The 22256-nt window shown below is 58.6% G+C and overlaps 1 protein-coding gene across 1 annotated transcript; it reads left to right on the forward strand.

The window, feature by feature from the left end:
- Positions 1-966: 966 nt before the first annotated feature.
- Positions 967-21502, forward strand: LOC125107008 (uncharacterized). The gene is made up of 5 exons (XM_047741561.1): positions 967-1038; positions 1890-2058; positions 18768-18894; positions 20072-20418; positions 20544-21502. Exons 1-5 carry the CDS (start codon positions 967-969, stop codon positions 20555-20557), a joined length of 729 nt encoding a protein of 242 aa, XP_047597517.1. The 3' UTR covers positions 20558-21502.
- The last annotated feature ends 754 nt before the right edge of the window (positions 21503-22256 follow it).

Raw genomic sequence — 22256 nt, forward strand, 5'->3', positions numbered from 1 at the left:
AAAAAGATTTTATTTATTTATTTGACAGACAGAGATCACAAGTAGGCAGAAAGGCAGGCAGAGAGAGAGGGGGAGGCAGGCTCCCTGCTGAGCAGAGAGCCTGATGCCTGGCTAGATCCCAGGATCCTGGGATCATGACCTGAGCTGAAGGCAGAGGTTTTAACCCACTGAGCCACCCAGGCGCCCCATGTATTTATTCATTTTTTAAGTGTATCTTGCAACCTTGCTAAACTCACTTATTTTTCATCATATATATATATATATATATATTTTGTAGATTAAGGATGATTTTCTATATAGATGACTATGTTGCCTGTGCTATAAAGATAGGGTTGCTTCTTCCTTTCCAATCTTTATGGCTTTTATTTCGTTTTCTTGCCTTATTGCACTGGCAAGGATTTCCAGTACAAAGTAGAGAAAAAGTGAGATGGGACATTCTGGATGTGTTTTAAAAATAAAGTTAATAGGACTTTCTAAAGGGATTGGAGTTTAGTGATTATCGTGAATGCTGACTTTCCTTAGCTGGAGAGAGAGTTGGTGGTCACAAAAGGGGCCTGGGGCTTCAGGAGGGACAGTGGGGATGGTCTGCAGGTGGTGGGAGTCAGAATGTTGTCTGGAGGCCCTTGCTCAGTAGAGGGGCAGGGGGGACAAGGAAACTTTGCTCTGCATCTTCCTTCTTCCAGTTGGGCTTAAACATGAAAAGACTCAGGATTTCATGTGATTTTCTTTTTTGAGGAAGGGAGACAGTCTAATGGCGATTTGCGGACCAGCCCCACAAAAGAGGGGTTAGCACTTCTCTGTTGCTCAGAGCTAGATTCCTAGTTTCTGGTGTCTATCCCAGAGCAGTTGAGTAGGCAAGAAAGAGTCCTGGATTTGGAGTATGGAGCCCGGGTTGGAATCCTGGCTCTGGAAATGCTGTGTGATCAGAGGGGAGACCCCAGGTAGGCCTGAAGCTCCAGCACCACGATGATCGCCACCTCGATCACCACCACCACCATAATAATAAAATCGGCCATAGCTCTCAAACTCAACAAAACCGTGTGCCAGGCTCTGTTCTAAGTACCTTATTTGTCGCATCTTGTCTTCCTGAGTACCTGTGAGGTAGGCATCACCATTATTCTCATTTTAGTGATGAAGACTTCGTGGTGAGATGGGGGAGGGGGTCTGATCCCCACCTCTGCCAGAAGGGTCTGTCCTGTTTTTCTGCTTGTGCTACCTGCCCCCAGAACTGTCCCCACCACCCTTCCCACCACCTGCCCAGCACCAGCGGCATCAGGCCCACTGCCTGGGCTCCCCCATCCCATCCCCCATGCTCTCCCAAATTAGGGACCATGTCTCCCTCATCCCCTCAGCCCAGCATCTAGCGAGGGACTCAGCGGCCACGGGAGCATCGGGCCACAGCCTGGTTCCAGATTGTAGACGTAATTGTGGGCGCTGGCCACACCCTTGGGGGTCGCCAAGAAGGCCTCCTGCCATGAGACCTGCCCTCGGACGAAGCCCCGGGCCTGAAGGCATCCCGGAGCCCGCTCGTCCCTCCGTGGCTCCTCCCTCCGCGGCTCCTCCCTCCGCGCCGCCACCAGCCGGCCCCAGGTCGCTCCAGGAAGTGCTGTGCGCGACACCCGCCCCCGCCGCCACCTCCCAGAGAAGGGACCATTGTGTCCGAAGGGTTAACAAGGGATGAGGGATGCGAGGCAGGGGCCCTTTAGCCATGATGCCCTCTGACCTTTCATAAATCAGAGGGGCTGGGGGCGAGGGGGCTGCTTGGCAGGACTTGGTGGGGCGGGGGCTTCGAAGCAGCTGCGCGCGACGTTGACATTGTTCCCACCATTCTAAGTGCAACAAATCCCTCTATTGTGTTCCTGGTTTATCTGGTTCCTCTTGTTTATTAGCTGGGCTCCTTTGGCCGCGGTTCCAGCCCTGGGCGGGTGGAAAGAGTGCTGGCACGCACCGCGGGGGGAGGGGGCCGGGAGGGGGCCGCCGTCAATGCCCGCATTGTTCCCGCGCTTTTTGTTTCTACTGTAATGACATGTTGGAAGAGAGAGAGGAGAAAAAAAAGACGTGAGTTGGGGAGGGAAGAGGAGGGCAGAAAAGAAAGAGGGAGAGGGCCCTGGTGTGGATTGATGTCTGGGCCTGGGCGGATGTGCCGGCAGCTGGGGAGTCAGTTGGGTGCTGGGAGCCAGGCCGGGGTGCAGGCGGTGGGGGGGAGGGGGCGGCCGCGTGAGGGGCCATCAGCACCGCCCCCCCCCCCCAGCCTCTGCTGCCTGGCACCAGGTCCCCCCACCACCCTCCAGCCCTCCTTGGGCATCTGCGGGCTGTGCCAGAGTGGGACAGGTGCCGGGATCTGGGGCCCTCCTCCCTATGTGCCCCTGCCTGGCTGTGCCACCCAAGGCAGGCCGCTTAGCCTCTCTGGGTCTTGGTGTCCAAGGTCTGCCAAATGGGGGTATTGGGGGAGAAAGGCTCTGCTGGCATTTTGGCGATGGTGGCATGTCCTCCCCAGTTCTGGGTCTATACTTCTGAGCCTGGGGCAGAGTGGAGACGCACTCACACCAGACGCAGGGCCCAGCACTGCTCCCAGAAAGACAGTGCCCAGGACCAGCTCGGCAAGGCCGGTCTCCTCTCCCATTTGGGTCTAGTCTGGACAGCGAGGGGGGTGCAGTGAGAGCACTGAGCCAGGGAGGATTGGAGCTCCGGTCCCACCTGGCCGGGGCGGGTCTCTCCCTTGCCAGGTGGCAGGACTCTGGGGCCCTTCCAGTGGCTGCTGGGTTGAGTGGGGAGAGCGCAGGGACCTGAAGGAGGCATGGTGCGCCCTGGACATCTCGGGGCGGGCAGAGTCCTCCGAGCTCGTGGGCCTCTCCCTGCCACTTACTGTAGGCCTCCCTGTGGCACCAGGCAGAGAGTCACCTCCCCCCCCCCCCCCCCCCCGCCACGGGCACACTCCACACGTGGCTCCTTCTGTCCTTGCCCAGCCCTGACTTTGGGGAAGTTCTTCCTAAAATCTGCCTCCCTGTAGCTTCTAGACTTTGGTCCCAGCGCTAGTCGTTGGAACCCCATGGAACAAGGGAAGCCTCCCTGGGAACCAGTTTCCTCACCTATAAAAAGGGAATGATAGGTCCCTTCCTGCCACGTAGCAAAGGCCATCATGTGGATTGTGTGGAAAGTTCTCCAGATCTTCTCAGACTTCAGCTAGGGCTTTCTGTGCTTTAGAAAGGAGTGAGAACCATTCCTCATGTGAATAAAGGCAGAGTGTTTTGAGATTGGCTTAGGGCTCGGGCTCGGGCTGGGAACAGGACACTCAGTCTGGGGGCAAGACCAGGGCTCAGACTGGGGCCAGTGTCTGGGCTCAAGCTATAGCCATGTTAGAAGTTTATTCAGGAAGAGGGTAAGGGCTTAGTTTGGGGTCAAGATCAGGGGTCAAGATCAAGGGTCAAACTCGGGCCAGGATAAATATTCAGTCTGGGATCAGGATTAGGGTTATCTAGGTTTGGAACAGGGCTCAGTTTATAGACAGTGTCAGAGATTGTTTATTCTGGAATTAGGGTAATGGCTCAGTCTGGGGTCAGGGCTCAGGCTACAACCAGGGTGTGTATTTTTGGGGTCAAGATCAGGGTCCAATCTGTGGCCAAGATCATTTTGGGTTTAGGATCAGGCTGCTGGCTGGGGTCAGGGTCAGGGACAGGCCTTAGGCCCAGGCTGGGGTCTAAGGTCTGGGCTATTACCCAGGTTTGATGGACAATGTGCAGCTAGGGTCGAGGCTCCCTCTGCGGCTGGGCTGGAGTCGAGGCTCAACAGTGATGTGGGTCAGGACTCGGTTTGAGACTCTGTCTTAGACTGTTCATTGACCTGGGCTGGTTTTTGCTTCTTGCTCCCTAGTAGCTCAGTCCATCGAGGTTTTCCTGGCTGACTCCAGTCTCTGGAAGTCTGCCGTGGACCTGGCAACATCGGCGTGTGCCAGGAGAGCATAGCAGGGAGAGGATGAAGAGGAGGGGGTCCTCTCTCTAGCTAGCCCACAGAGGCGGCCAGGGAGTGCTGTGTGTGAGAGGGACTGGAGGTTGGCCACAGGGGACAGGTTGGCCTCTGGGGGACCAGGCTGGCCTGGGAAGGTGAAATCCTGACTTTCCAGGGGGCGTGAGAACCAGGCCACTGGTCGGGGGATTGCCAACAGACTTCTGGGGGTGGGATGAGGAGAAGGGTAGAACAGGAGAGTAAGAGCGATCTTGGGGGCGTCTGGCCCTTCCTCCCGTGCAGACATGCTTTGTAGGGTGACAGGTGCCATGCGTGCTGGGAAGGTGACTGTGGGCGTGGCTGTATGGAAGGACTTACGTCTGGGGGTGAGCTGGTGATTGCACGTGAATTCAAGGGCACGTGTTTGGCTGGGGGCAGGGCCAGGATGGGGGCAGGCTGATGCCAGGTTTCATCTCTCCATCCCTCCATCCCCCGAGGTGCTGGCGCCCTTCTTCAGCCCCCAGCCTCTGCATCCCGTGAGGGTCCTGGCCATCCCACATGACTGGCATCCGAGCCCTGGATCAGCCATCAGCTGAGAGCCTGGGACCCAGCAGGAGGCACGCAAAGCCAGCCCCTTCTGGAACTGTTCCTCACCAGGGACTTGTTCAGGAGGCGACGGGGCAGGGAGACTCTCGGCTCCGGCCAGGGTCATAACCACACACCTTCCCTCCCAGATGGTTCAAACACAGCTAATACTGACACTCCCTGTGGGAACCTGCCCCGGGAAGGAGAGCAGCCCCAGGCAAGCAGAGAGGGAGCCCAGGGGAGGACCATGGTGGGCAAAGAGCGGAGACTCCAGCTAAAGTCAGGCCACTGTCAGGGAGGAAGTGGCACCCCTCTTGTGGGAGGTGGGGGGCAGTCACCTTGGTCTCCAGCGGCCTTTTAAGAAGGTTGGGGCCAGATCTACAGGATTCCTGCTACCCCCTCCCTGCAGGCCCCTTGCCCCGGCTAAAGAGGGGACGGACGCCCCTTGGAAGTCTCTACCCCCATCCTCTGTGTCGCTCTGTGTTCTCTTCCTCTCAGCACCCCCCACCCCTGGGCATTCTTTCTGGTCCGCACATTGGCTGCATAGTCACAAACCCGGGAGTCAGGGTCATTGTAGGGTGTCAGGGCCGGAAGGGGCCCGAGTCCCACACTGGCACGTGCAGCCAAGTGAGGGCTCCTTGGGGTGTGTCCGGGCCTGCCCTGCGCTCGCGACTGTGCACTGAGCCCCACTGTGTACCAGGCCACAGAGGAGTGACCTCAGGGAACCCTCTGTCACCCAGGGGGAGGCCAGGCTAGGGGACCCCTGGCTGCAGAAAGGGACCTTGAACTAGGTCTGTAGATAGGAGGAATGGACTAGGTGCAGTGTGTGTGTGTCGTGGGGGTGGCCCCGAACTTGCTGACAAAGAGGGAACTTGGCTGTGGGGCCACCTTTGCCAAGCTCTTCCTCATGGTTTGGCAAGAGGCTCTCCAGTAGAAACAGCACAGTTGTGGGGTTAGACCAGGGGTGGGGAGTCTTGGCTCTGATGCTTTCTAGCCCCGTAACCTGGAGAAGCTCACGGACCCCTCTGAGCCTTGTTTTATCCCCTATAAAAGCAGGGTGCTGGCTGCTGTCTCCTGGAGCCACGTGCACACGATTGCCTCACTTGTCCCATCTGTTAAATGGGGTCATAAGACTTTACTCCTCTCGTGGTCTAAGCAGCTAACTCAGACACATGGGCACAAAAGTCCCAAACTACACAGAGATACTCTTCACATCAGAGTTCGTTTGGGTTCTGAATCTGGATGGCAAGAATCAGATGCCAGGGTTCGGCTCCTGAGGCCATCAGTGAAATATGTGTGGTTCCTGAGTTTTGGATGGTGAAAGATATAAAAAAGATTTCTCAGAGTCTAGTTAGTTCTTAAATCAGACCTCGAGGCATATGTTTGTTTACAAGTTACATACAAGTACTACGATATTAAATATAAGTTAAGTAGAAGTTTCAAAATCATGAGGTTAAGAATAAACATGGAAAGCAATGCTGACATTTTCTTTTCGCACCTCGCTGGGTCCTTCTGTGTTTCTCCCCCGATGCCCCACCCTTCCAGAACATTCTTGGTCTGAGGCTGGAGGTGCTGACAGGTTCCCCTGGAGGGCAGGAGGACCCTGGGGGAACCTAGTCAGAGAAACACCATTTGCCTCTGTCCAGCTCACCCCAGCTCTGGGGCTGGACACAAAGGAGAGGTTGACATCTGCCTGAAGGAAGTCGGTGATGTCCGTGCGGCTGTTTCTCTTACTCACAACCGGGTCCGCAAAAGACCAAACGTTCTTAAAATCTAATGAGATCTTCCTCAAAAAACTCTGCCTGGTGCTTTTCTCCCCCCAACAGTAAAATCAACACAACACGACATTTACCATTTTGACCACTTTCAAGTGCGCCGTTCAGCGGCGTCAAGCACGTCCACGGTGTTGTACAACCAGCATCGCCGTCTGACTCTAGAACTTTCTCATCTTCCCGGACTGAAACTGCCTGTTCTGCCCCCCACTGCAGCCCCTGGCAACTACTGCCCTTTTTCGTCTCTCTGAGTTGAACCCCTCTGGACACTGCATCTCAGTGGAGTCGCACAGAGTCTGTGTTTTTGTGTCTGGCTCCCTTTGCTGAGCGTCAGGTCCCTGGGGTTCGTCCGTGGTGTGACAGGCGTCCGAATTCCTTTCCATTTTATGGCTGAGTGATATCCCACTGTCGGTATGTACCGCATTTGGTTTATCCGTTCACCTGTCAGTGGGCACTTGGGTCCTTGTCACCTGTTAGCTGTGGGCAGCGATACTGCTATGAGCACAGGTGTACAATGATCTCTTCCAGGCCCTGCTTTCCATTCCTGGTGACTTTTATAGACAGAAGTTTTTGACAACTTCTCCCATGGCTTGGCGTCTAGTTGATCCCGGTTTTGTAAACGTCCGCAGGTCACGAGGACTGTCAGAATCGTATGTGAGAGCGCAAGACGTTATGGGGCTGCGGGGAGAGGAGGCTGCAGGAAGGGACAGACGGGGGACGACTTGGTGGCTGTCTCAGAGTTCCCCAGACAGACTTGTCGTGGAGGGCAAAGCATGAAGGGTGGTGGAGGGGTGGTGCAGCTGAGCAGGTGATTTGGTCTGGCTGAGGAGCGGGCATGGAGGAGAGGGGCTGTGGGAGAGAAGCAGGGAGAGCGGGGCAAGGACCAGCCCCTGGAGGGCATGGCTGACCTCACTGAAGAATGTGGGTTTCTCCTGGAGGGAAGAGGAGGACTCCAAGACCCTCTGACAAGTGTGGGAGGAGCACTAGGTAGGACTTCTCCCCGGGGTCTGGTTCCGCTGCAGGTGCCTCCTTGGACCAGCCCGAGCGGAGGCCTCCACCCCACAGCACATTTGTCTCTTCTCGGGGTCTCCTGGTCCCTTGGAGGTCCCCAGTCTCTTCCCGGTCCCTCCGGCCACACGTGAGCACGTTCTCCGGGGTGCTTGAACTCTTCATGCATTGGACATTTTGAGGTTTAGCTCAATCCCCTTTCCCAAAAAAAAGATTCCATAAGTGATCCCTTCACTGCAGACACACATGCACGCACACCTGTTCCCACGCTCGTGTGTTCGCACACACGTGCATGTGCACAGGTACTTGCACACATTCACAACACACCCATTCTCATGCACGCACACACTCATTCACAGCACCCCCCACACGCGCGCTCACACACACGCCCTCACGCATGCGCACATTCACAACGCCCACACTCACACACACACCTATGTGTGCAATCACAGCTCACACCACTGTGTAGCCTCCCTTCTCCCCTGCTCTCCCGTCTGCGTCATCGCCAGACTTCTCTGCGGACCAGAACCAACTTTCACTGAGAATCTCCAAGGCGTCAGACAGTGGGTGTTGGCTCTTTCCACTCCTCGTGACAGCCTTCCGGGGTGGAGAGCATCGCACCATTGTACGGATGCACACACTGAGCCTCAGGAGCGGGTGGTCCCACAGGAGCCTCTGGGGCTCTTTTCGTGGCAGCTCAGTGTTTTTTCTGTGTTATAAACTCCCCGAGTCAAGTTGGCAAGACCCCCCCACCCCAGGGCCAGGACCATATCTGCTCCTTCTGTTTCTCCTCCGTGAGCTGGAATTCTGGAGATGCTCAGTGAATTCTTGTAAACCAGTGACTCTGAATCCTGATGTCGAGGGGTGGTCTCAGAAGCCTCTTATGCTGTTCCGCTGCCTGGAATGCTCCCCCTCCCTTTCAGGGCCTAGTTTGGGGGCTCTTCTTGGGAGCCCCCTACCCATCCTCTGTCCTCCATGTTGACGTCACTCTTGTCATGATAATTGTTATTTACTCTTCTGTCTTCCCTGTGGGATAGGAGCCCTGTGGGGCAGGGCTGTCTCTGATTCACCTTTGGGAGCCCAGAGATGCTCCGGAGGCTGCTCCCAGAAAGGAAGCGCTACGCACGCGTGTTTGGTTCAGTTCCCCACGAAGGGGACCTCCCGCTGCTCCTGGGAGAAGGCTTTCGTGGAGGAATCCTTCGGGGGCCTCTGCCCGCATCCCCCTGTAGCACCCCAGGCATGTTGGCCTTCAGAGGTACCAAGCTGGGGAGGAAGTGGGGTTTAGTCGGTGCCCTTGTCCATCCTCCCGGGCACTGAAGCTCTCAGTGGGCCACCCCACTTCCTTCTCTCTCCTTTATGCCCAGGGCAGCTGGCTTAGATGACCTTGGGGCGCCAGAGCCCCTTCCCCTTCAGCAAGGACAAGGTGGGGTGCAGGTGCCCCAAGCCGAGAGAGCTGGGCTGACCCTTTCTCTGGGGCCAGCCAGCACCCACTCTGCCATCATCCTGCCACCTCCCCGGGCCTCAGTTTCCCTGTCTGTAACACCAGGGCTTGTCTCCCCGAGCCCAGGGCCCTCCCCAGCTGTGCCCTCCTGCACCTGTGAAATTCTGAGAGCAGAGGCGGGAAGGAGAGATGGCCCCTCTTTCCCCGCCGCCTCTCCCTGTCCCCCAGGGTCACCCCAAAGCCTCCCCCTCCCCTGACTCCCTGGAACTTCCCTGCAGCTGCAGGCCTGGTGAGACAATTGGGTGTTTTAGAGAAATACATTTTTGGGCTAATTTGCCATGCATAAGTGTTTCTCTTACCCTTTAAAGGCGGAGAACAAAGAGGCCTTTCTGCACCCGGGCAGGCTGCTGGGGAGGGGACCGCAGCTGTACCGGGCCGGCGACCCTCCTCCCTCCCTCATCCCTGTGAGCGCCCCACCACGCCGCCCACCGCCCCCCCAGGAGAGACAGCCTGGACTTTCCCAGCCTCCCCCAGCCCCCTGCCCTGCTGCCTCTGAGGCCCCTCTGGTCCTGCCCCACCCCAGCCCCCACCCTCCCACCAGCTGCCCCAGGCAAGAGGGAAAGCCTGCGTGGGTGGGGGGATGGATGGATGGATGGATGGGGAGGGGGCATGCCCTGGGAGAGCGGCTCTCTACGTGGCTCACCAGGGCAGCCAGGGCCTGGCTGGGTGCGTGCCAGAGCTCCTGCGGGTTGTGGGGGACAGTCACCGGGTGTGGGATGGTGTCAGTCATCAGGTGAATCACCAGTGTCGTGGGGGGGGGATGTGGCAGTCACTCCATCCACTCATTCCTAAGTTCATTTGTCTGTTCCTTCCTTCAGCTAGTCTCTGCTGTGCTCCCACCGTGTGCGGGTCTCAGGGCACCTGCATCCCGGAGGAACAGCGAGGCGCTAATGATTCCAGCAAAGCACCTGGGGTTCCGTATTTCCAAGGGGCGGTGGCACCTGGGGAGCCGTTGCACGGGGACAGGACTGTGGGTGCAGAGGTGCGGGAAGCAGGTGCTTCATGCTGCCTGCTGCATAACGAGGGCCACTGGAGCTCGGTAGCAGCTCCCCTTGCTAGCGGTGAAGGTCCTGAACCCTGCGGGTTCAGCATCACGCCCTCCCAGGTCATGGTTCACCATCGTCCCTTGCTCAGGCCGTTCCTTCCCCTGGAACGCTCTGCTCTCACTCTTGGCCGTTTGGAGGCCACACCTCTCCTCTTCTGGGGCCTTATCCAGCTCCCCATCCTCCTCCGTCGGGCCTGGGCCCCTCAGCAGTCCTGTCTGTCTCCCCCAACACATCCAGAGAGCCCCGTGGGCGCTCACACATCCACACACCTACACAGGGCCCTGATTTCCCCCTGTCTGCACTTTCCCCCCATGTTCGTGGGCTCCCTCAGGGCAGGGGCCTTGGGTGTCTTCCCAGCAGGCAGGACAGGGGGAGAGCACAGCCCCCTGTGCTCAGGAAACGAGCGTGCAGGGCTGGACAGCCCTCGTCTATACTCAGAACAGCAGCGGCCGCTGTTTGCTGAGCACTTACGGCGCCAGACCCTGCGGGTGACATCGGCTCACTCACCCAGTCATAACCCCTGAGGAAGGCGGGCGCTGTTACCTACCACTGCTCTACAGGTGGGGAAACAGATCCAGAGGGCTTGAGACTTTGCTAAAGACTGTCTGGCTCACAGGGGAGGAGGCGTGAGAGTCCTTGCTCTAAACCATTGTATCTGGATCCCACAAGAGCCCCTGCTCCCTGGGGTAGACTGGCAGACGCTGGCCTCTCCTTCCATCCCTGGGCACTGCCTCTGCCCCGCATGCTCCTGAGAGAGCACGAGACACTGAGGTTGAATGGCAGCGTGTCACCCCACGGTGGAGCTGTGTGAGGCAAGGCCAGCCAGGGCAGGAGGCCAGGACTGCTGCTGTCCCGCTGCCACAGGGGCAGGCGTGACCTTTGGTCCTTGGAGTTCAGGACCAGCGAGGGCTTCAGAGCCCCTTCCAGCAATCTCACTTGGTTTCCTCGAAGTCAACACACCCGAGGGCATGAGCAACACCTCCTAGGCCTCCATAGGTCAGCACAGGGCGACTGACACGGGCTTCGCAGCCCTCTGTGCGCGTGTATATGTGCATGCCTCTGCACGCACACGCATCGTGCCCGAGTGTGCCCAGGTGTGGGTTGGCCGGGGCATGTCTGTCTCGGGGTGATCAGGAGATGGAAAAAGGCTGAGACTTGAGAGAGGACAGTGGCTGCATCGTCACCCAGAATTCTCGGAATGGGATTGAGAGGAAGGGGCAGCCCTCTACCCCTCACACGCTTCCAAGCGTACAGATCCTCCGAAGGCTGGAGCAACGCAGGCAGAAAGCGAGATGTGGCTGTTTGCCCTGGGGGCTTGAGGGGGAGCCCCACTGCGAGGGGCAGGCGACTCTGGGCCTGTCTGAACAGGGGCTCTGAGACTCACCAAAGGCTCTGCAGGCCTTGGCTGCGAGCTCCGTCGCAGTCCTTGATGGGCAGTCATGGGGGCTGACTGCGTGCCTGGGGGCAGGGCTGGGGGTGCGTGGGCCCGGCCTCTGCCCTTGCAGAGGAACCTGTAGTCTGAGAGATCTGTTCGAGGATCTGAGGGGTGAGCGGTGTGGTCTCTTGGGTGTGTATGTGCGGGGGTGAAGGCTGCTGAGGGAGGCTGGGAGGTTAGGGAGGGAGATTTGAAGGTTAGAGACTGATAGGGAGAGGGAGGGCCCCTATTCATAGAATCCTAGAATGTGAAAGGCCTTTGAAGATGACCTAATTTGAGTGTAGTTTATGCAGAGGGAAACTGAGGCCCAGGGACAAGGTATGGCTTGCCCAAGACAGTGGAGTCAATTTGAGTCCATTCAACAGGGATTTCCTAAGCCTATGGGGCACCGGGCAGAGGACTCAGCCTTATATAAGGGCCCATCTTGCCTCAGGGGGCTGTGGTCTGGTGGGGCAGTGGACACACAGACGGATAAGGACCGTCCAGTGCCATGAGTGTGACCAGCATAGGGTGTACAAAGCAGCTTGGTGAGGGGGAACGGAGGACCCTTATCTAGGCAAGACTTCTTGGCAGAGGTAGCATCGGGGTTGGGCTTTGATGGATGAAGAGTTCAAAAGACCGAACAGGGAAGGAAGGGATTAGTTTCCAGGTGGCCAGGTGGTTTGAGTCAGTTTCTGTCCCCCCCTCCCCGGAAGGCGGCCACCAGTGCGTCCTGCATGGGCACCCCATTCTCTGGAGACTTGAAGCAGGCTGGGACAGCAGGGGGTTTTGGGTGTTTCTGTCCTGAGGTGGGGGAATGGATTCAGGGTTTCCCAGGGCCCCAGGTTTAGCCTGGTTGCAGGGCCTTGATTTGTCCCCCTTCCACTCAGTCAGAGAACATTGCCTGGGCACCAGTTACGACTAAACCTTACCCACTGGGGAGGATTGCGAGAGGCAAAGAGGAAAGAAAGACATTCCAGGAGAAGGGAACAGCACGAGCAGAGGTATGTTTGCCGGAAAACAGAGGCTTATTCCATGACTATCTTCTGTTTTGTGTGGCTGGAACAGGGGCCGTGAAGGGAGCAGTTCTAGATTCATCTGGAAAGATCTTCCACTGCTGGAGCTGGAAGGCTCTAGTGAGGAGTCTGGGCTTTAATCGGAGGCAAAGCGGGAGATGCTAATTGATTGTGAGCACGAGCAACTCCGTCAAGAGCCTAAGACCATGCTGGGAACTTGAGAGAACCCAGAAGCCTCCCAGGGAGCCGGGAGATGGCCCCGCTGGACACAGTGTGCTGGGAAATGCTTCACAACCAGCTCTTTTGGGGGAGAGGGTGGTCCTCTAAGGATGGATTTCCACATGTAAACGTTCCCACCAGCGCCAATTTCAAGCTTCCCAGCTGACATCAACAGGCTTAGAATGTTCCAGAAAATTTAACAGTTGGCTCTCCCATACCGGTATGAGCTGACTCCTGCACACCATGTGCCCCGGGATGATCAGCTGTCATGTCCAGTGCTCAGCCCCCTTCTCTCCAGGTTTACTTCCGGTGTGACCTTCATGTGGGAGCTCAGGGATGGAGTCCTACCTGAGAGGTTTGTCCATGCTCAGTGGGGTTCTGACTGAGCCCCCAGGCCCTGTGGGTTTGAGCCTTGGCTCACCCAGTCCCATGCTGGGTGACCCCAACCCACCCCTCACTCCTCTGGGCTGACATCATGACGCAGAGGGGAAGTGTGGGTGGCAGAGGACAGAGCTGGGAAGGCCTCAGGGGGCTTGAGTCACCGCTCTCTGGGGGTAGGGACCAGCCCCACCCACCCCCAGCTCATTCATCTGAAGATCCATCAGCTCACCAGCTGGTGCTGGGGCAGGAGGGGTCCTGCGAGGTGAGGGGACAGGGGACAGGGTGGGGCCACTGAGAGCTACATGGGCTCTGGGCTATAGACCACCAATGCCTCAAAGCCTGCCAGGGCAAAGCAGGTTTCTGGGCCTTAATACAAGTTGGTTCCTCTGCCCGGCGCCACCCTCTCCCTCCCCTTCTCTTGGCAAATTCCTGCTCATCTCCCAGGCCTCAGCTTCAACACACCTCTTCCAGGAAGCAGGGGCTAAGAGCCCAGGACCCGTGAGGCCATGGATAATCTTAGTCTTTCTCCAGCTCATCTGTAAAATGGGAACAATGGTACTGTGTAGCCTGTAGGACGGCTCCGAGTGTCACGTCACTCCTTAGTTACTGCCCCTTCCCCCATGTCCCTTCCTAGGCAAGCTTGGCTTCTGAGTCCCCACCTTGCCTAGTGGACACACCTTCAATCAGGTGGTAATCGTGGCCATGTCTGTCTCTCCCGCCGGACAGTGAACCCCTAAAGGTGGGGATTCGGTCTGAGTTGCCTGGGGGGCTCCAGGGCACAACCCGAGCCCAGCCCGGGCACCAGCCTAGCCCTGTTTTTAGGTCCCTGGCCTTGGCTCCGACCCCAGCCAGGTCCCTGGCCTGGGCTCCGACACCGACCCGCTCGGGGTCCTGACTCAGTGGCTGCTCCCCACAGAGACTGGGTTTCCTCGTGTGTGACCTGGATGACCTCTGAGGTTACTTCTTCCAGCCCCCAAAGGCTGTGAGCCCCTGTCCCAAACCCGAGTCACCATCCCGCCCCCTGGACCAGCACCCCGCCCCCCCGCTTCCCTGCTCCATCAATGGCTCCACTGTTCTCCAGTGACCCAGGCGTGAAACTTCAGAGTCATTTTTGACTCATCTGCCTCTCTGTCCCCTCACGGCTAATCACTAGCCACGACAGTTTTTCCTTCGAAATGTTGCTCATATCCGTTGTCCCCTCTGGTATTCTGGTCCCCTCTGTCTGCAGCTGGGATGATGGCGCCCACTTTCTGACCGGCCAACTTCCTTTCTCTCCCCATCACGGCCGTCTCCCCAGCAGAGCTCTGGAAATGCCACCCCTGTGTACCCCCCGCCCCCGGAAAAGCACACCTGTCCCCTGGCAGGGGATGAGCTCCTGGGTGTGCGCAGGAGAGACCGGCCAGAAGGGGGGCCCTGAGAGGAGTATGGGGGTGCACTCCCCGGGTCGCTGTGGCTTGTCTCTAAGCGCTCATACACTCCTCTGGTCAGGGGACCCAGCGCCGCGTGTGAGGCAGGGACTCTGGGGTGATTAGACAGAGCCTGTCCACACGGAGCTCACACCCGACAGGCCCCATACTGTGGGGTGTACAAGGGGCTGTGGGTGCTGAATCAGGGGCCTCGACCCTCAATCAGGAAGCTTCTTGGTTCTTCAGAATTCAGATTCCGGCTGGGAGACAGCCTGTCCGTGGAGCAGTGAGAGGGCCGGGGAGGTGTGGCACGTGCTGGGAGGGGTGAGGCTGGCAGGGTGGGAGGTGGTGAGGTGAGGCTGAGCAGGGCTGGGTGGGCTGGGGAGGGGCTCTTGCTGTAACCTCAGCGACCCTTTCCTGCCATCTGTAATTCAAGTCCCCTGCATAGAGCTGACGTCCCTGGCAGGGTCCTCTCTGTGACAATCAAAGTGATAGTCTGTGGCCCCGCACTCTATGGTTCGCTCAGTGCTGGCCTTCCCCGGTTCCTGGTCCTGCTTTACCAGCCCTGCGAGGTGGCACCGGCAGCTCGTCTGTCACTCCTTTTTGACAGATGAGGCCACTGAGGCTCAGAGAGGGGAAGGGGCTTGTCCGGGCTCACCAGCAGTCCTCGCCCACAGGAGGCTGGCATTTCCCTGGCCCCGGATGCCAGCTCTAGGGGTTGAAGGGAGGGAGAGAGGGGCTCAAGGTCCAGGGCCCCTGTCCTCCTGGGGAGGGGCTGGCTCCGTGGGACCCAGACGGGGGGACAGGCCCAGCAGCTGGGAGGCCGGGAGGGAGGATTGCACCCATGGGTCCTCAGCAAGGCAAACCCTGCCGGGCTGGCGTGCCCCCTGCCTGGGCGCCCTGGGGCGGGAGTCCGCCGCGGGGAGCGGGAGGGACTGGCTGGCGGATTTGTGTTTCCACTTGATTCCCTCAGTTGTTTTTCAAGAGCTGTGGCAGGATCCCGAGGGGTGGGGCAGAGGCGGGGAGACCTCAGGAAGGCAGGAAGGCCGGGGAGGGGGGGCGCCCCCACCGCCCGCCCCCCATGTGACTCCTCTGACTGACGACAGTGCCACATGGAAGGGCCTCGAGGCTTCCGTCCTGCGCTGGCAGGACGAGTGTGTGACGTGGGCCAGGGCTCTGGGCCCATACTGGGTGACTTCCCGCGTGACCCACACTGTCTCAATGCTCTTTCCATTGGAGGCCAACCCCTCTGACTGTGGGGTGGGAGAGGCCCGTGACCGTCACCTGACCCCCACGTCCAGCACAAGCCCAAGGGGCAGGTACCTAGGGCCAAACGTGGGCAGGGCCGGGGGGTGGTGGTGCCCTGAGCCCTGGGATTTTGCTCTCCCAGTTCCCCTCCAGCCTGTCCAGTGGCCCCTTCTCAGCTCGGTCTGTTGTCCACAGCCAGGCCCCCTTCCTCCTGCTGCCTCCCAGCCGCGTTTCAGGCCTGCTGCCTTGCCATCAGGCCATCCGTCTCTCGACTTCCCCAGGCCTGGCCACGCTGGGCTCGCTGTCCCTGCTGGTTGAGTTTCCTGCCTTCCACAAGTGCCCACACCCTGGTCCCTGGGCCCGAGGCCTGGCCTCTCCGTTTGCAGTCACCTGTGTGTCCTGGTCCTGTCTGCCCTTCTCAGATGGTGGCAGGAGGAGCAGGGGCAGCTACTCCTGGCTTTGGCATCTGCTCAGCGGAGTCCTGGCCCTTCTCTGGGACTCAGCTTCCTCCGCAGTGAAGCAGGGCTGAGGGGTACAGAGCCAGCAGCCTCCCAGCACTAGATCTGAGGAGGCAGGGGCCTGGCACAAGGTTGGGGGGAGGCGGGGAGGTAATGGAAGCTCTCAAATGAGCCAGCCTCACACCAGCTCTACAACCCTGGGTGAAACTGACATTTCTCTGAGCCTCAATTTCATCCTCTGTAAAATGGGTATAATAATAGTGCCTTCCCTTGGGACTGAATGAAATGCTTCCAGGGGAGGGCTTCCCCACCTGGCCTGGGGTGAAGGAGGGCTTCCTAGAGAGGCCACCCTCATGGCTCTGGACATGCATGGACAGAGCTCCAGGGAAGTGGAAAGCAGGAGCTTTAAGCTGAGACTGGGAGTGGGGGAAGGTGAAACCTGGGGCTCTGGCCCCCGGGGGAACAGGGGCTTTCCAGGATCCCACCCCAGTGTCCCCACCCTGCCTCTCCACCAGGGGCTGACGTCACTTCCTGTTCTGCAAGCTGGCTCCCTTCTCTGTGGCTTTACTTGTGCAGGTCCTTCTGTGTCCAGGCCCTCCCACCTCCCTAATACGCACTACTACAGCTTGACTCCTCCAGGAAGACTTCCCGGCCATGGCCATCTCCCTCCCTCTCTTGTCAGCACCGCCCACTGTACAATCCACTGTGTTGGATTATCTTGTAAACGGTGCACAGCCTGAAACCTAGCAGGAGCCCAGGACCTGCTACCCCTCCCAGAAGCAGTCTCCATGATAGCTTCACAGGCATCTCTGTGCCCAGCCCTTGCTACCGTCCTATGCAGTCAGGAGGGCTAAAAGACCATCCGACAGTTGATATAGAGGCCGGGGAGGTCCGGGGGGCTGCCCAGGGCCCACAGCAAGGTGGAGAGCAGACAGGAACACAGCACTCACCTGCACTTTCTCTCTCTGTCTCTCCATCTCCGTCTCTGCCTCTCTCAGTCACCTGCCCCCCAGCACAGAGCTCCAGGCTGGGGCCTAGTAAGGGCATGTTTCCTTTCTGTTCAGCTGGAACTCCAGAGTCTGTCCTGTCTCTGTCCCTCTGGGCCATGCAGCCTTCCTTCCCTCCCTGCCAGCCTGTCTGCTACTGGAGGGTCCCCTGACACTGTCACCATTCTCTGTAGCCACTGCCCCACCCCACCCACTGCTGCAGGCCTTGACCTGAGCTGAGCTGAGGAGCCCGCAGTTGCCCTGGGAGCACACAGAGGGTGCAGGGAAAGCCCTCACTAGGGGTGGGGAGGCGCTGCCCCTTTCCAGCTGATGACCCTGAGCCATCGCTCGCCTCTTGGAGGCTCAGTCTCTGCCACCCGTGCCCCCCAAGAATGAAGTGCTGCCTTTTTATGCTCACATCGAACCTGCAAGGTGTGTCTGCTTATACAATGGAGGAAGCTGAGGCCCTGGGAAGCCAGGGACAGGCCTGAGCTGGGGGCTGGCAGGTGGGCCACCGAGCCCCTGCTTTGCTGGACCATTTGTAACATCTCAGCACCGTGGGACTTGGGGGCGGGGCGGGGGCAATGTCCTGAGAGCTCTTTGTTAGGCTGTAAAAACTCCCCAAAGAAGAGGCTCTGTTCTTCGAGCGGGGGTCAGGGTCCCTGAACCCCATGATTATGAACTGCTCCCGGCAGGGGGGCGGGCAACCTTGCTCTCTTTAGGAAACTGCCTGTTTCCATCCTTACCGTAGCTGGTGCTGGGTCATCGCTAATTCAAAGAACGATTGGACCCTACTTATGAGGGGGTGGGCGACATGGGGGAGTAGCCACCGGGGATGGGAGCACATAGGGTGTGGGGGGCTGGTGGGTCTCTAATCCTCACCCTTGACCTTCTACAGTTTATCCCTTGCATGGGAACCACGATGTCCTTGTTGAAATAGAACTCAGACCACACCACTCCCGGCTCGAAGCTCCTGCAGGCCCCTCAGACCTGGGTTCCTCCAGCAACCCCCCTGCTCTGAACCCTGTTCTGTGGCCTCCCCGTGTCCCCCTTGCTCCCTCTGTTTTTGCCACTCTGGCCTCCTGGCTGCCCCTAGACCCCCTGGCACATTCCCTTTCAAGGTCTTTGCACGTGCTGCTCCTACTGTCTGGAACATTCTGCCCCAGACAGTCTTCTTCTCTTCATTCAGACCTTTGTCAAAGAGCGCACCCTTCCAGGGGCTTCCCCTGATCACTGTTTCTGATGCACACCCTTCCTGTTGGTCCCTCCCCGACCCTGCTTTGTTTTCCATCACAGAGCCTGTGGCCACCGGACATTAGCTTGTATATTTGCTGGTTTATTGTCCATCCTGACAAGAACATTTTCTCTGTTTTGTCCACTGCTGAAACACCAGAGCGGAACAGTGCTGGGCACATGACTAGTGGCCAACTCTTACTTGTAGAAGGAAGGAGGAAGAGGGGGAGGGAAAAACCTTTCTTCTGCTTATCCATGGAGTGCCTCCCCGGTGTGGCCCTGTGTTAGGTGCTTCTAGAACAAGTAGCATCAGCAGAGCAGACAGCAGCTCACTTGAGCCCCGCTGACCCCAAGGTAGCAATGGTCATTAAGTGGATATAGGTGAGGGGCCCAGGGTACTGTAGCTTCGTTTTGCCTTATTTGCGGTATGACCAGATGTGGTCTCTAGGAGCCCGAGAACCAGGGTTGGTGGGTGGAGAGCGGGGGAAGGGGGGAAAGCTGGGTAGAGAGGAGAGAGATTTAATTAAATTTGAGAACAAAATTTTCGAACAGGCCACACTGCGACAAGAAAGGGACGTCCTCAGGAGGAAATGTGCTTCCTGTCCGCAGAAGGAGTCAAGTGGGGGCTGGTGGCCCTGGAACCTGGTCCAGCCAGCCTGAGGACGGGAAGCCATAAGATGTAAGGATTCAGGGGAGTCCTCCCCGAGGCTGGGGTGGGCCAGGCTCTGGAGTTGGAGCAAGCACGGGTCACTGGTCTGACCAGACTGAGGCAGCAGAAGCCATGGCTCCAGTCCCCGGGTCTGAAGGCTGCTGGGACTTGGCCAAGCAGCCATATTGGGCCTCTGGACCTGGGAACCTCAGACCAGGCCTGGGAGCCAGGAAATCGCCCCGCTCAGGGCCCGAAAGTCCCCCTAGCATACCCTCACTCCCTCCCCACCTCCCACAGCGGCCTCAGGCCCCTGTGCCCCGCGCCCATGGGGTTAAATCTCTCCCTGTCTCTCTCTGCTCCAAGTTGTTTTCCAAGGGAAGCAGAGAATGGTTCTCTTGTTACCAACATGGCTTCTGGGCATTGGGTAATGCGCTCCCTCTTCTCCCTGCTCCACTCCACAAAGGGACCTTTTGTTCCTCTCCCTGCCCCTCTCTCTGGCTCTTCCCCGGCCCCCCACCCACCCCGACTCCCTCCTCCCTGCCTCCCGCCCCACACTGCACCCCTGGGCTGCGAGGAGTGACCGTGGTCTGGCCGCGGTGCCCTCCCTCTCCCGAGGCGCCCAGGCAGAGAAGGGGCCTTGTGGCTGCGGCGGCCATTTTGAGAGCGGCCATTCCGGGCGGCCCCTGGCTTCTGAGAGCTTGCGGGGTTGGGGAAGCCATAGCGGGGTGGCTGCGGCTCAACAGGAGGTCTCATGGTGCACCTTCTATTCTCTAGGGAGAAGGGGGACCCTCCCACCGGCCGCCCCCACCTGGGCCGCCTCCTTGCACGGAGACAAGACACCTTCCCCCCCTTTCCACCATCTTGCTGGACCCGCACAGCAGTCCCTGAGGCGGGAGTGACCCCCGCCCTCGGCAGGTGGAGACTGAGGCTCCGTGGGGGTAAGTGTCTGTTCTGACCAGGGGTACAGTGAGCAGGTGCTGCCGCTGGACCTAGCCATGTGCTCCCCCCCCCAAAACCCCCCAGGAAAGAGCCCTCAGAATGTGCCCTGACCCACGGGAAACACAGATGGAAGCTTAAAATCAGATTTACTGGAATTTTTTTGGAAATGGAGTTGATGGTGCCCAAGATGGGAGTGTCAGGAAGCCGGTCAGAGGTTGAAGTGTCTGCTGTCAGGGAATTCGGTCTCTGTCCACTGTCCCCCTCACAGGGTCCTGCACAGCAGGCAGCAACAGGCTGATGGCAACCGTGTTCAGATGAGGAAACAGGCACGGAGGAGACACACTGCCAGGACTTGGCGTGATCACCCAGCCGGCTCCAGCTCTGCCTGTCCCTTCCCAGGGCTGCGGCCCACCCTTGCAGAGGCCTGGGGACTTGTCTGCAATCACAGGAGCCAGACCCTGAGGAGGCTGTGCTCAGGTGCCTCCAACACCCACCGATTCGGCCATCTCACTCTGTCCCTGTGTCTCCAGAGCCGTGAAACAGACCACCTGCACCGTGCCAGCAGGGGGCACTCACCTGTAACCATCAAGCTGGGGCCAGAAGAAGAGAGAAGAGGTAAAATGGGTAGATTGGGGATGGATGGATGGATGGGTGGCTGGGTGGGTGGGTGGGGGCTCGGGAAACAGAGAGAGAAGGGAGATTTATTCAGAGTTGAATGCATCCCTGGGCCTGCCCTCAAGGGGCCACACTCTAGGAGGAGAGACAGCTCAGCCAAGAGCCAGTGTGCTGTAAGACAGGGCGCCCGTGAGCTCACGCTAGCTGGGAGGTTGAGGAAGGAAGGCTTCCTGGAGCAGGTGACAAAGGATGGAACCTGAAAAGATGAGGATAAGTGAACTAGGCAAAGAAATTGAGACAGAAGGTGGGAAGGGGGCTGGCATAAGAAGAAGATGAGTGGTGTGTGATGGGGGGAACAGGCCATACCCGTGTGCCAGAGCAGAGTGGGGGCAAAAAAGGTAGGAGAGGTGACCAGGGGAGGAACTGTGTGGGCTGCCAAGGGTAGTCAGGGGGGCTCCTGAGGACTAAAGGCCCCGAGAAGGTACCTGAACTAGATCCTGAGGGCAGCAGGGTGGTCACTGAAAGATTTTCAAGGGGTCAGATTTGTGTTCTAGAAAGATCATATGGGCTGGGTCTGTGCCAGTCTGGTTTATTACTGTTTTCCCAGCACCCAGCTCAGTGCCTCACATACAGTAGGTGCTCAATAGACGTTTTGAATCAATACACGAACACCAACAGTGTACTTCAAGGTCATGGTTAATACCAGTTGTAGGACCTTGGGCTTCAGCTCCCTCATTTGTGAAATGGGGGTAAGGACACCGGTCTCCTGGGGGTGCCAAAATGGTGAAGGGATGGGGCTCGTGGCGGGGCTTTGCTCAGTGTCCCGCATGGGGCCCACGCTCCATAGCTGGTAGCTTTCTGCCTTGTGCACAGGACACACCGGGGGCGAGCCCGAGGCCAGGAGCAGGTGGGGAGGGGCGGGGTCACCCTGGCATGGGGGCTAACACCAACGCTGATCAAGGGCTTAAGCTCTTTGAGAATTTTACTCTTAAAACCGTCAAAACAAGCTAATGAAGAGGACATTATGGTCACCCCTGTTTTATTGTCCAGGAAGCTGTGGCACAGAGAAGTGAAGTGATTTGCCCAAGGCTGGGGGTGGGGGTTGGGTGGGACGGAAGGTCTCTGGACGCCAGAGCCCAGTGACCCCTGAGCTGGTGACAGCGGCAATGGTCTGGGCAGCCACTGGGGGAGGCGGCCCAGTCTGAACGGTTGGACCAGATAGTGAGGGCAGGCAAGGGGCGGGGAGGGAGGCATCAAGGATGCCCCTCGTTTTCTGGCCTGGGTGACCCAGCAGAAGGTCATTCCATTTCCTGGGCGAGGGACACTGTGGGATGGGCAGGCTTGGGGAGGAAGGACACACGGAGTCTGGGTGGAGAGGCCTGGGAGGTCCGGCGTCTAGGAGAGAGGTCTGGGCTGTGGATGAGGGCGAAATGGGTTCCTGGGGCAAGTGGGAGGCATGTGGGGGAGGGGAGGGCCCCACCCCCGGGGCTGGTGGAGCAGAGATCAGGTCGCATTTGCTCTGTGCCAGACATCACCCTGAACCCTTGTGTTACCTTATTAAAATCCTCCCAACAGACCCTTCGAGGGGCACCATGACCATCCTTACTTCCCATCCCAGCAGACAGTGAGAGGTCCCAGCTGCCCCAGCGGCCAGGGCTGGGATTGACCCAGGGCCCAAGCCCTGGTTGGGGATGCGTGGAGAGGCTCTGAGGGCTGCCTGGGTGTGAGCTGAGGTGGGGGGCTCAGGCCTGCCTCGTTGGCTCCTTCAGTACCTGGGTCTGGTCAGCTCCCCTCCCCATGCCTCCGCCACCCCCATGGGCCCAGGCCTGTCCCAGCAG

The sequence above is a fragment of the Lutra lutra genome, chromosome 8, assembly GCF_902655055.1.
Source record: "Lutra lutra chromosome 8, mLutLut1.2, whole genome shotgun sequence".
NCBI classification, from domain to species: Eukaryota; Metazoa; Chordata; class Mammalia; order Carnivora; family Mustelidae; genus Lutra; species Lutra lutra.

Coding starts and splice junctions, on each gene's coding strand:
- LOC125107008 (XM_047741561.1), top strand. CDS start 967: ATGATCGCCACCTCGATCACCACCACCACCATAATAATAAAATCGGCC. Junction 2,059..18,767: donor AGAGAGGAGAAAAAAAAGAC/GTGAGTTGGGGA, acceptor ATTTTCGAACAG/GCCACACTGCGACAAGAAAG. Junction 18,895..20,071: donor AGGACGGGAAGCCATAAGAT/GTAAGGATTCAG, acceptor TCCCCCTCACAG/GGTCCTGCACAGCAGGCAGC.